At 38.2% G+C, this 13,274-nt stretch overlaps 1 protein-coding gene across 1 annotated transcript; it reads left to right on the forward strand.

Moving 5' to 3' along the window:
* Nucleotides 1-9,089: 9,089 nt before the first annotated feature.
* Nucleotides 9,090-10,883, forward strand: LOC145064352 (uncharacterized). Its single transcript, XM_079011819.1, has 2 exons — nt 9,090-9,472; nt 9,584-10,883. Exons 1-2 carry the CDS (start codon nt 9,090-9,092, stop codon nt 10,881-10,883), a joined length of 1,683 nt encoding a protein of 560 aa, XP_078867945.1.
* The last annotated feature ends 2,391 nt before the right edge of the window (nt 10,884-13,274 follow it).

A 13,274-nucleotide genomic window follows, 5' to 3' on the forward strand; every position in this document is an offset into this window, starting at 1 on the left:
GAATACTCAGTCTTCGATTCCGGGTTTACAATTCAAGAATGCAATTCATGGTTGAAGAACTATGATGAGATTGCGGCCGTAAATAGAGATTACAGCCGTAAACTCGCTCCAAAATCGATTGTAGAATGCCTTTGACGCTGGTTCTGCTTTGATACCAATTGTAAGGTCCTGAGAACGGATCTTACCAGTGATCAATAGCAAACACAATCACACAAAACAAGAATAGAGACGAAAAGAATATAAATCAAGCTTGCACATGTTTTATAGCTATAAACGTCTGGTACAACTCGATAGAAAGCCGTGAACAATAAGCCATCAACAACCACAAAACATCTGACTAACCCTCTATTTATAGGGACCACGACCAAGAAGAGTTTACGGCCGTAAGGTGTTTACGACCGTAAACTCATTACAACCGTAAACTAGCTATAACATCTACTAACATACTCCAACTAAACCTACTATTACATTGCAAAGCCTAGACCAAACCACTAATTTGGGCCCTTCACAGTGAGTTCCCCAAAATACCACATACAACACATATTAGCCACTCGAGGCTATAACTCTGTTTGACCCTCTTTCAATGTGTCTTAGTGGGTCCCTCCAGTCCCATAACTCTGTGGACCCTCTGGTCCTAACTCTATGGATCTTCCGGTACTAACTCTGTAAACTCTGAAACATACATAGCATAAATCACATAGAAATAATGCAGTGTATCACATCATATAAATAGCATACGAAATACTCTGTCACATAACTCTAATTACCATTCTAGGTAAAGTATAGTGAGAAGACTCACCTCGGATGAAGAACAGCTCCTATAATTACTGCTGCTACGCACCGGACTCTAACTCTGTGCCAAACCCACAATAATCTAAATTAGGAGCTAAGTCCAACCTCTCACTTATTGGGTCTAAATATAGACCATCTTAGAGTCCATTAATGCCCTAAGCTCATTGGGCCCCACCAAAGCCCAATAATAAATGGGCCCTCACACGGCCTAATTCCCAACCAAAAAGGCAAGTCCCAACCAAAGGCCCAAAGCGCATACATACACTTCTCTAGTCCAAGACTCTATTATATGAGGTCCAAACTCCCGGCCCAACACTCAAGGCCCAACACAAAGCTTAGCCCAAACGCTCAGCGTACCCCCTGGTATGCTCAGCGTACCCAAACGCTCAAGAAATTGATCGGGGACCTCAACCCAATACGCGGGGCGTACTGGAATTACGTTGCGCGTACCCTCAAACTTGCTTAATCCGTTTTCTAGGTCTTAACCCATTAAGACCTTAGCTCAACTCTTGGATCTGAACTTCCTAACATCTCTTACTCCATAAAGTTAACAACTTTAAGCCTTTGCATGGCTGATAAGGTCACAACACATAAAAACTCTTACTTTCTTAACCCAAAATGCCCATAACTCATGCATGGGTAGATTCACACGATCAAGGCCTTATTTTTATGGTTCTCCACCACAAGAAACACTTAAAAGGACAGGTTATTCAGCTCTAGAGTGCATCAACTCATAAAGCCTCAAGCTTGGGACCAAAAACCCTAAAATGGACCCTAAAATGCACAAAACAAAAAAAAGAGGAAAGCTTGGAGCTTTATACCTTCAAATGATGCTCTAGCCCCAAGAAAGCTCATATCCACAACCGGTTCTTCAACTTCACTCCCTTCCATGCTCCTTCTTAACTCCCAAAATCCCATAAGAACAAAAACAAGCTCCTCATGGCCACTCACAAGCTCAAGAACGGATATTAGGGTTTGAGAGGGTTTATTAACTGAGGAAGGTGGCCAGAAATGAGACCATCTCTTTCTTTATATAGGGGCACTTCATTTAATTAGGGTTTCGTTCTGTGCCTAGTACGCCCAGCATACCTCCCCTGGTACGCCCAGCGTACTAGGTGGCTCTTGCTTAAGAAACACACGTATATGTACGCTAAGCGTACGCATACGTACGCCCAGCGTACTTCGCTGCCAAAAACCTCACTTAGGGACTTATCTTGCCAACTCTCCCAAACTTCCATAGCATCTTCGAAACATTTGAATATCAAAAATCCTCATACCCACAAAAAGGTAATGAGATGCCCTACGCTTCTAGCAACTCGCCTCCACCCGAGACCTCCTAGCCCCCGACTCGCGGCCCATGAACCTTAATCATGGATAATCTGAAACCGGATGTTACAATATGCACACATAGCACGTAATTTATGTTAAATACTTCATATATGTGTAATATGAAAGTAACCATGCACTCACTTGTTAAGGTGATGAATCGTATTTCGGACAGCGCTTCGCTTCTAACAATCGTTTCCTTCGACGAAACCTAGTATTATTACCACTAAATTTTAGTCTAATATTTATAGCGACTATTTACGAGTGACATTATTTATAAGTGTTAGGAAATACTTTTCAACCACTATGTACAAAAATGGGCCAGACATGAAACACCGGAGGGCAGGACCATTTTGGCATTACAACAATTATGAAATACAACAACCCTATGCGAGCCTTCAAATCAGATTACCTGTACCACGAGTAGTTAAAAGATATTAAAATAACACTTTTATATTATATTTTATAATATATATTGTTTATAAGTTCATAATAACGATATTGAACTTAAACATAAGCTATACTTAAAGTAGGGTAAGCATAACTCACTTACTAGGAGGTTCGGCTAGGAACCGGGCTTAGCGGGGGCAGAACTTCTGAGCCGAAAAGCTCTTCTTCCTGGAGCCTTATGGTGCTCCGGGACCCGCCTCTTAGCACTTGGGAAGTACTAGAGGTTGGGGGACTTTTGGAGAGAAGTTAGAGAGGGGTTATATTGTGAAGAAATGTGAGGAACCTCGCATTCTATTTATAGGTCGGAGTTGCGCATTACGTTGGGCGTACCCTCGGAGGTACGCTGGGTGTACTTCGGTATGCCAACATTCAAACCTACGTTGCATGTATAAGGACCACCTGCCATTCATTAGATGGGGCGATGTGGAGACTGTTGGACCAATCATGCAAGACAGTTGGGCGTACTTAGTACACGAGGCATCCGAAATGCTACGATGAGCGTATGAAGGTCAATTATTGCGATCGGAAGCAAAGACCATATGGAGCAAGCAAGGGTTGAGATTCGGCCACATCACCCTCCTCGCAACTGCTCATTCCTAACTTCTAAATTCCGTAGCGTTCAGATACGAGCTCCATTTTCGATGTTCTTTATACCCATACGTAGGTTGCGACGTACTATACAACTTTTGTTTAGACTTCGTCGGCTAATTTTGACTTTACATTTAAAGTTATATTTTAACAGAATTGGATAGGCAAAGTCCATCAAAAATTCATAGCACTTATTAATGAGATCTTCAATTCTAGTTTAGGTTGTGTCAGTGAAAAATTGGTCGATCTAATATTCAAATTTCGGGCTATGCACTGCTTTGCCAAATCTTATAAAAATCCTAACTTCCTCATACGAAGTCAGATTTGGGCATTATTTTATGTACGCTCTCGGTTTTACGTATACTACGACTTTGGTTTAGATCACTAAGGCTAAAAAGTATTTTATTGCAAACTCACTTTTTACGATTCCCGGTGTCGTGTCGGTTTTGTCAACGACATATACTATAACTTGGTTAAGATTATTTAATCTAAATAATCTTCTATAAGGAAGTCATTTTTGACGCTTATTTTCTCTTAATTGACTAGCCCGAATCTACGGGCAATACACGCAGGACTCAAAAAGAAAGCAGTTACTATGATCGGATCGAGGATTGCATCTGAAGGCTGAGTGATTGGCAGACATTTTGGAATGTCGCTATCTACATCATGAGTTATGTTTTGCTAGCATTCCGCATTCAGAAGAAATAGGGAGCATAAATGTAACCTTTAGAGTTGGGGTGTAGACCGAACATAGGGGCTAGGGCTAGATGGTTGCGGGTTTTTGTCGGTAGAATATTAGTGTGGGAATACATAAGAGGATTTTTGTGGATTGGTTGACTTAATATGCGATCAATGGTCTATTTTCTTTGGATATAGGTAAGTAAGGTATCAGATTGATGGTTGGGGAATTGTAGACATGGTAAGTGGTAATCCATTTGTTTCAGGATAGAAAATTGGTGCTATGAATGGACTATCAAAATTATTGATTGTACACCTGTGCGGGGTTTTTAATGTTAGAAGTGGTTATGATTGGGAGTTCCTAAGGTCTTCATTTGGGATTCAGAATATCTTAGGGTTTTCTTGGTCCTTATCTGGAAGATCATCTTGCGTGTGTTATACATTCCAAGAATCAGGGATGGTTTGTACCTGGTTGAGCCGGTTTGAGATATGGTTTGGTTGCAACACCAATGGGTAGTAGTTCAAACCCTTAGTAGGGGAGAACTAGGTATTCTTCTTGGAGGATCATCAATCTGTTCGTGTTTTTGGTATCGAAAGAATGGTTCGCAGGGAGCTACAGTGTGTGTATGCGAGACTTCGATTCAAGATTTGGTCATGTCGGGGGTGTAGAGCAAGTGGCTATCAGATGTATGTGTTCAGGAAATATACGAGTTGTCTTGCAACAGGAAGTAGTTGGTCAAGGAACTCGTTGTAGTCATTGGTTCCTTTTGATATGCCAATGAATAGCTAGGAGGCGCTAGGATTGCTCAGGTTGAGTACCGATTGTTGATGGATTTTTCAGCTCGTTGTATGGATTGCTATTTATAGTCTAGACTGGGTAGTTGTCGATCGGTAAATCAGTTTCAAAGATGGGTATGTTTAGCTCTGCATGAGATTTAGTTCAGTAGTGTATTGGTTCATTGGACTAGGTGTCAATGCATTCTCGATCACTGGTCATTTCGTTCATCATCAAAGCGCAGATTCTTCAGAATTTTTGAGTTGTATCAGTTGAAGTTCAATGGATTCATCGACCTATTGTCAAGTTCGGATTGAGTTTTGAAGATGTTCTTGGTTATTGGAAGTTGGCATTTGAGACAATGTTGTTTAGTTTTCCAAACGGGACATTAGATCTGCGTAGAATCTAATTTTTTTTGGCATGTCATGCTAGAGGGGTTGATAATTGGATGGATCTGACCATGGTTTTAGCAACATTTCTGGTTAACTTTAAAAGTTTTATCAATCTAGGTACATGTTGATGGGATTTGTTTCGTTCGTACATGAGGATATTTCTGTTAATGATTGAGGTTCTTCATTTCATTATATCTTCTAGTACTTCACCCTTTAGGTAAGGTTGTGAGGAAAAGGCGACGTAGTAAATCTAGGGTTGGTTATGGGTTTCCTTAAAGGTGTGTATGGTGGTAAGTTCATTAGATTTTGTTGTGAGGGACATATGTGGTTTGGACAAGATAGAAATGGAGAACTTGGTTCAAATTATATGCATGGTTCTCATTTGGGTTATAGCCTTTGAATTGCAACAAGAGTGAGAAATCCTATCTCATTCACTGGGTGAATGCGACCATGTTTTTCGTCTGATTTTACATTGGTAGCAGCCTGTGATGTGAAGGGAGTTGTACGTGATAAAAGGGTATGGCCTGGGTTGTGTTCAGTTAGTGTCGAAAGGGATGTTGAATATGTTTCCTGTAAGACAGTGGGTTGATGGTGGAGTATCTTTAGACCCGGCAGTGCTGGTCGTAAGTCTTCAGGCTAGTAATGGAACGACGAAAAGATCAGTGTAGTACCTTGAATTTATCATTTTAGTGGTTAGAATGTGTCACGATGTATCATAAACCAGTGGCTGTATGATTCTTGTGGGCGAGACCCGGTAGTAGTTTGGTTGAGACTCTTAGGTCTCAGATTTTTAGTATTATTGGCATGGTTGGATGTCAGTGCTTTGTTTGTGGGAGTCGGGAGACTCGGTGACCAGCTGGTTTGATCATGTGACCAATAAAAGTTTGTTTAGGTTGATATATTATTTGTGCACCGGAAGTCGCTCCATGAATGTTTTCTATGGTGGACCCTATCTTCTTTTGGGTTGTTTATTAGGAGTTTGTCTCCCAGTGTAAAGTGTTGGTTCTGAAATCTCGAGTCATGAAGTTCATTGTAGATGTGTCAAGTGATTTGTTAGGTGGATGTACACCTGGCTTGATGAGGAATTTGGATGCAAAGAGAGCTTCTTGGTTTGGCCATCATTATGCTTGTAGGAGCAGTAGGTTGGAATGACGTGTCAGGGGGTCAAGGGTGTAATTAAGGTTTTTGATACAACTTATGGAATTGGCAATTGGTTGAAATTCGTGATTGGTGTGTTTTGAGTATTCTTTCCACATGTTTTGGTGGTGTTCTTAGTCTAGAAAAAGTGTAGGCTCATCGAATGGATGGTTAACAGTTCTAGAGCATGGTCTCTAAAGTTTAGAATTGATGGGTTTCCGATTCGAGGGGTACATCGATGTAGTTGGTATATGGTTGTAGTTTTGAGAGTTTCTCCGGTTGCACGGTCCTTACTGGAAGTAGGGTCTTTCAAATAGCGAGAGAAAGATAGTTGTTGCGAATGAGTATTCTCAAATGATTGGGTTGGTGTTGGAAATTGTGGTTATCTGAGTGGTATCTCGAGTTTTCTTTATAAGATGCCTAGATTTATGTAGTTGAGACTCGTAGGGAGGGGGGCGGTATATTGGGTTGTTTCGAGTGATTGTCATGGTTGGAAGAGTATCTTATCGGTTGAATTTTCCTAGGGAGCTCGGTTAAATTCACAAAAACTTCCATATTTCTCAGCTTTGGAAGTGTGTGACTAATGATTTAGCAGTTGTTACTTTGGATGATATTCAGGTTGATGATTTCCTTAATTATATTGAGAGACCAGTGACGGTTTTGGATAGGAAAAAAAAGACTTTGCGTAACAAGGTGGTATCTTCAGTCAAGATTTAGTGGCAGCATCAAAAGGGTTCCGAATAGACTTGGAAATCTGAGGTAGAGATGCAGGAGCATTACCATGAGTTGTTCACAACAGCAGACTTCGAGGACGAAGTCTGATTCAATTGGGGGAGAATTGTAACACTTCAAATTCCAAATATTAACATTTTGGCCCTTATCATGAGAATTATTTGCAAAGTTGGTCCCCTGTGACATTTAAGTGAAAATCGAAACTCAATCACATACGTTAGGCATACGTGGTAGACACTCAAACCTTAGTTTTGAGGGTTTGGACCATATTTAAACGTCCTTAACCCATTGATGCCTCTTCATTCTTCAACCTCCACCTTCATCTTCGACCCTAGCTAACCCTAATCCATTTTTTAGCATTCTTGAGCCATTAGTGTGTGTTTTTGATGGATTATCACTACAAGAATCTTGTGCTATGCAGACGACTCCTATCCAGACGACACATGTTGTCGCCAAAAGTCGACCTATACAGACGACATGTCGTCCGTAAAGGGTTTTCAAACGTTGACTCCCTGCCTTTGACCAGAAGAGTTATAGAGACGACAATTCGTCTGTATAAACTCGGCGGGAAACGTGAAATTGTTGGCGGTATATCGAAAATATTTACAAACGAAATGTCGTCTGGAAAAGTGTCAAAAATAACAATTTCGATTTATTTTAATTACTTGTAGCAAGAAGCCAAAACGCCGCCATTTTTGTCATCCTATGCAGACGACATGTCGTCGGTTTATGGTGATTTAAAATTAATTTCGATTTATTTTAATTCCTTGTAGCAGGAAGTCAAAATGCCACTGTTTTTGTCATCCTATACCGAAGACATGTCGTCGGTATAGGTTGATTTAAAATTAATTTAGATTTATTTATTGTCCTTGTTACATAAACTGGAAAACGATGTCGTTTCTTGTGCAATAGAGACGATATGTCGTCTGGAAAGGTGGGACCGATCCGCGTGAAATCTTTTTTTTATTTTCTTTTATTTATTAATCACGTTAAGTGAAACGACGACGTATTGAGGTACCTATACAGACGACATGTCGTATGTATAGTGTTTCCGTGTAACAAAACCCCATTTCAGTTTTCTGTTTGCAGTCGAGACCAAATCCTTTTTTCTCTCAAGGTCGTCAGCGATCGCAGGGTGTTTCCAGCTCGAGTTCATCGGCCACCATAAAGGTAAGTGTTTTGGTCCTTCATTGCTTCTTAATTTGTAATAACTTGTGCTTGATTTGTAATAATTTGGAGCCTTAAATCTAATCACCATTTATCTATTGGCCAACAAAAGGTTCAAGTGCTCCATAGAAAAGGATTTCCAGTGATTAACTAAACTCTAACATCGATTTTGAGGTTAGTATATTGATTTCTTTTTCCTGTTAACTACCACAGTGACGATTTTTTTTTCAATAAACCATGATATGTATATGCATTTGTTTATGCACCATAATGCTCCATAAATCTTAAATGTCTAAATGTTAAATATGTGAAAACAGGGTATAAGGCCACATTTTGCTCTTTTGCTTTCTAAGTGCATACAATGTTATATATTGGCCACATTTTGCTTTCTATGTGCATACAATGTTATATATTTACTTATCTACAAGTAAAAGTGATGATAGAAGGCTATAAGATCTTTACAATTTGAGTTTATGTGCAACCTTATAGAACTAGCAAACAAACTTCATGTATACATTATGTTAAGTTAGAAACATTACCTTAAAAAGTATTATCTTGAGTTATTTGATGTAATTAGATGCTATTGTTTGCATTGTAAAGTGTTTAATATGGTTTCAAAGTGTTCAATTTTGTTAGTGACTTAATGTTGGTCGTTATGGCTTTAGCTTAATTAGGTTATTAATAGCAACATACTTTTAGTAATTTTAAAATAATTATGAAGTAAAGGTGAATTAATTAAAATCAAATTAAATTAGTTTTAAAATGAAATTAATATTAAAATTAAAATTAAGTTAAATTAAATATAAAATCAAATTAATATGATTTTCTTATTAAAACACGTTGAATCGTTGATTTTTAGTTTAAGTTTCTTCTTCATAACCACTGTGAATACTCTATCCAATTAATCTAATTTTTACTTCTCGAGTATATATATTTTTATATACTTGTGAATACTCTATCCGTTCTCGGGTATATATTTATTTATCTAGCACAAATACAATCTAACTTTCGATAACTACATATATAATATAATTTTTAAAAGTGAAACAGCGATGACGATCGATAAGAGTTGGATTAGAGAGAACCGAATGTCTTCAAAATACTTGGAAGGTCTTAAAAACTTTATGAAGATTGCTGAGAAACATGCCAACTCTAAATGCAAAGTGCGTTGCCCGTGTAAAACGTGTGTGAATTCGTATCAACAAGTTTTGCCTACGGTTTATGCCCACTTACGTGACATTGGGTTTCTAGAAACATATACTATGTGGATTTATCACGGTGAGAAACATGTCGGTTCTTCGAATTTAAGCTACAATTCGACTCCAAGAACAAACACACCCACAAGTAATGAGATGTTTGATGTAATTTATGATGTTATGGTGGAACAAAATACAAATGAAGAAAATATAGACGAGGAGGGACGAGGTATAGACCCGTAATTTGATGATTTGTTTGAGGAGCTCAATACCAAGTTATACCCTGAATGTAGCGATATGTCTGCCTGAAACTTTTTGGCAAAGTTGTTCCATATTAAAGTGATCAATAGATGGACAAATAGTTCATTTGATCAACTTATAGAGTTACTAAGAGCTGCTTTCCTGAAGAGCAAGATTCCAGCTTCACACTATGAAGCTAAAAAGAAGTTGAGAAAGATAGGGTTAGGATATCAATCGATCCACACTTGCAAAAATGATTGTGCTTTGTTTTGGAAGGAGAACGGTTCCATGCAAAATTGCCCGATTTGTAAGGAGAGTAGATGGGTGGACACAACTACAAAGGGGAAGAAAGTACCACAAAAAGTGTTGCGATGCTTCCCTTTGACTCCAAGACTTCGACGAATGTATAGCTCCAAATTCATAGCTAAAGATATGAGTTGGCATAATATTGGACGCTCAATAGATGGTATGATGTATCATCCGGTTGATGGGAAGTCATGGCAAGATTTTGATCAAAGATATCCAGAGTTTGCTAAAGAACCTAGAAATGTTCGTCTAGGTTTGGCTGCTGATGGCTTTAATCCATTCGGCAACTTTAATAGTACTTATAGTACTTGGCCGATTATATTAACTACCTACAATACACCACCATGGATATGTATGAAAGAGTCTTCTTTCATGCTAACTTTGCTGATTCCTGGACCTAAATCACCATCAAAGGACATTGACGTTTTCGTGAGGCCTTTGGTGGATGAGTTGAAAATGTTGTGGTCTGAAGGAGTCCAAATGAGAGATGCGTCAACCAACACCGTATTCAACATGCGTGCGATGTTGTTATGGACTATCAATGATTTTCCAGCGCGTGTAAGTTTGTCTGGATGGAGCGGTCAAGGTTATTTAGCATGCCCTACTTGTAACACAGACACATCTTCCATTCATGTCACCAACAAGATGTCTTATGTTGGTCATAGACGATTCTTGCATATGAACCATAAGTGGAGGCAAAGTTTATTGTTTAATGGTCAACCTAAGAGAAGGCCACATCCAAGACGATTTATCAATACAGCTATATTAAAGCAATTGGCTTGTCTCCCTGATCGTATTCCAGGGAAACATCCTGAGCACAGGGGTGCAACAAGAAAGCGTAATGATGAAACAAGAAAAAAAGAGTTAAATTGGACGAAACATAGTATCTTTTTTGAGCTTGTGTATCGGTCTTCCCTCGAGCTAAAACACAATATAGATTTTATGCATGTGGAGAAAAATGTGGATGAGAGTTTTGTAAATACTGCATTGATGAATGAGAAAACCAAAGACAAAAAAAGAGGCAAGAGAAGACTTGAAAAATATGGGCATTCGGCCACATCAGTGGCCAAAAGAGAAAGTCAACAAGAGGAAGAAAGTCAATAATAATAAGGAAGACAACAAGAAGAAAATAATACTACCACATGCTTATTACTCTTTTAAACCAATTGATCGACAACGATTCTGTCAATTCATTAAAGGAGTGAGGCTACCTGATGGTTTTGGATCGAACTTTAATAAGAAGATGAATGATACTGCATCAAATTTGGTTGGGCTAAAGTCTCACGATCATCACATCCTCATGCAACGATTGCTGCCTATAGGGGTTCAAGCATTTCTCCCAGAAAATGTTTCAACAACAACCATTGACTTGTGTACATTCTTCAAAAAAAATTGTGCATGGTCATTAGATGTTAACGACATGATAAATGCCAGAAAAGAAGTGGTGAAGATTTTATGCAATCTTGAGTTGATATATCCTCCATCATTTTTTGACATCATGATTCATCTTATTCTTCATTTACCTGAAGGAGCCATTCTTGGAGGGCCTGTACACATGAGATGGATGTATCCTTTTGAAAGATACATGAAAAAACTTAAAAATTATGTCAGAAACAAAGCCAAGCCAGAAGGCTCAAGAGCAGAGGGTTATGGTGCAAATGAAGCTTTGACATTCTGCTCTATGTATCTTGAGGGTATGCAAACCAAATTCAATCGTGTTGATAGAAATGAGGATCCTGGCCTTCCAAAAAGGCAATTTACTGTGTTCTCATCACAATGTCGACCGATGTCCACTAAGAAGCTCGTCGAACTTTGTAAAGATGCCAAAAAATCATTGCATTGGTTTGTACTAAACAACTATGATGAGGATGAGCTGAAAGGCTACATATCGTAAGTTTTGTGATCTATTAACTACTTTTTCGATAGTGTTATCATATCTTCAAAATATTCTAATTGTTTTGTCTCACATCCAACGAATTCAAATCAAAATCGCCTGAAAGTGATTTGAAAACAGAATTTCCTCTATGGTTCAAAAGAAAGGTAAATACCTTATATTCTAATTTATAATATAAAACTAATTTATATTATTACTTAAATGTACAATATTATATTTCCTTATAGATTTATCGCCTCGAAAGAGAATCACCTTCGGACTGTACTAACAAATTAAAGGCGTTGGCACATGGTCCGTTAGATGCAACTTCTTACACTGCTTTCATAGTAAATGGTGTTCGATTTGTTGTAATTATCCGTGATCTCCAATGTACTACTCAAAATAGTGGCATTCATACATTAGGAGTAGACGGTACACCATTCTATGGTCAATTGGAGGACATCATAGAGTTGCAATATTTACATGGTTATTCAGTTGTACTCTTTCGTGGTAAATGGTTCAATGCGTCATTAGATAATGGACGTTTAATTAGTAAAAAGAATATGGTTGTTATCGATACCAGTCATGAATGGTATGTCGGTAAAACGTGGTATGACGATCAACAATACATCTTAGCCACTTAAGCTAAACAAGTGTTTTATCTCCAAGATCCTACTCGGAACAAAAATTGGAGAGTTGTGGAAGATGTTCATCATCGAAAAATTTGGGATCATCCAATTATCGATGTTAATGAGATATATGTGGTGAATGACACTCGATCAAATGATTTTCCCTTGGCTGTCGATTTAGGTGATGATGATGATGATGTTGATACATACTCCGTTAACGGTGATGATATGTACTTTTTAGATAATAATGATGATGGTGAATCAAGTGTGGCTCCTACTATAAACGATGATAGTTTCTTAAATGATGATGATGATGGTGGTGATACGTACTCTTCAGATAATGATAACGATTTCATAAACGATGACGAATTTATTAATGATGATGTTGTACATGTATATTGTTCTAGTGGTGATTCTGATTGATGCTATGTTACGGTTGTTATACATTTTGATTGCTTAAAATTGTTTATTATTTTTTTTAAAGTACGTTTAGTATATTTTCTAATATTTGTTAAATAGATGGCTACACATGTTGCGAGGGGGCATGGAGGACACGGCGGGGAACGACCTCCACATGAGCGTGTAGGCAAGATACCGACGGGTTGTCAATCTTGTAAGTTACATGATTTTCTTAAATATATTGGATATATTTTTAAAGTTTTAAATTTCTAAATTTTTAGTTCTATGTGTCAATGTAGCAAACTCGACGCGTCGGCGTGGAAAAGGAAGATGCTTAATTATGCGAAAAAATTTCAAGCACAACGGTCAACCTTTACCTGTGGAAATTGATAGCGTCGGGGGGGGGGGGGGGGGACCTATAGATTCATAAATACAAATGCCAAAATGTTGACAAGGTTTATCTCAATCTTTGTGGAAAATCATGTACCACTCCATTATAGGACTTGGAGACGTGTTCCTTTTTATTACTATGAAGCTATGTATCCTGACATTGAAGTAAGTACAAAATACTTTTTATATGTGAAAAAATTTATA

The sequence above is a fragment of the Lactuca serriola genome, chromosome 7 (assembly GCF_051521515.1).
Source record: "Lactuca serriola cultivar US96UC23 chromosome 7, Lser_US96UC23_V15, whole genome shotgun sequence".
Classification (NCBI taxonomy): Eukaryota; Viridiplantae; Streptophyta; class Magnoliopsida; order Asterales; family Asteraceae; genus Lactuca; species Lactuca serriola.

Excerpts from the sequence above, each read along its gene's own strand:
- LOC145064352 (XM_079011819.1), top strand. The coding sequence starts at position 9,090 with ATGACGATCGATAAGAGTTGGATTAGAGAGAACCGAATGTCTTCAAAA. Across the intron at positions 9,473-9,583 it reads GAGGGACGAGGTATAGACCC|ATGGACAAATAGTTCATTTG; the intron begins GTAATTTGATGA and ends AGTGATCAATAG.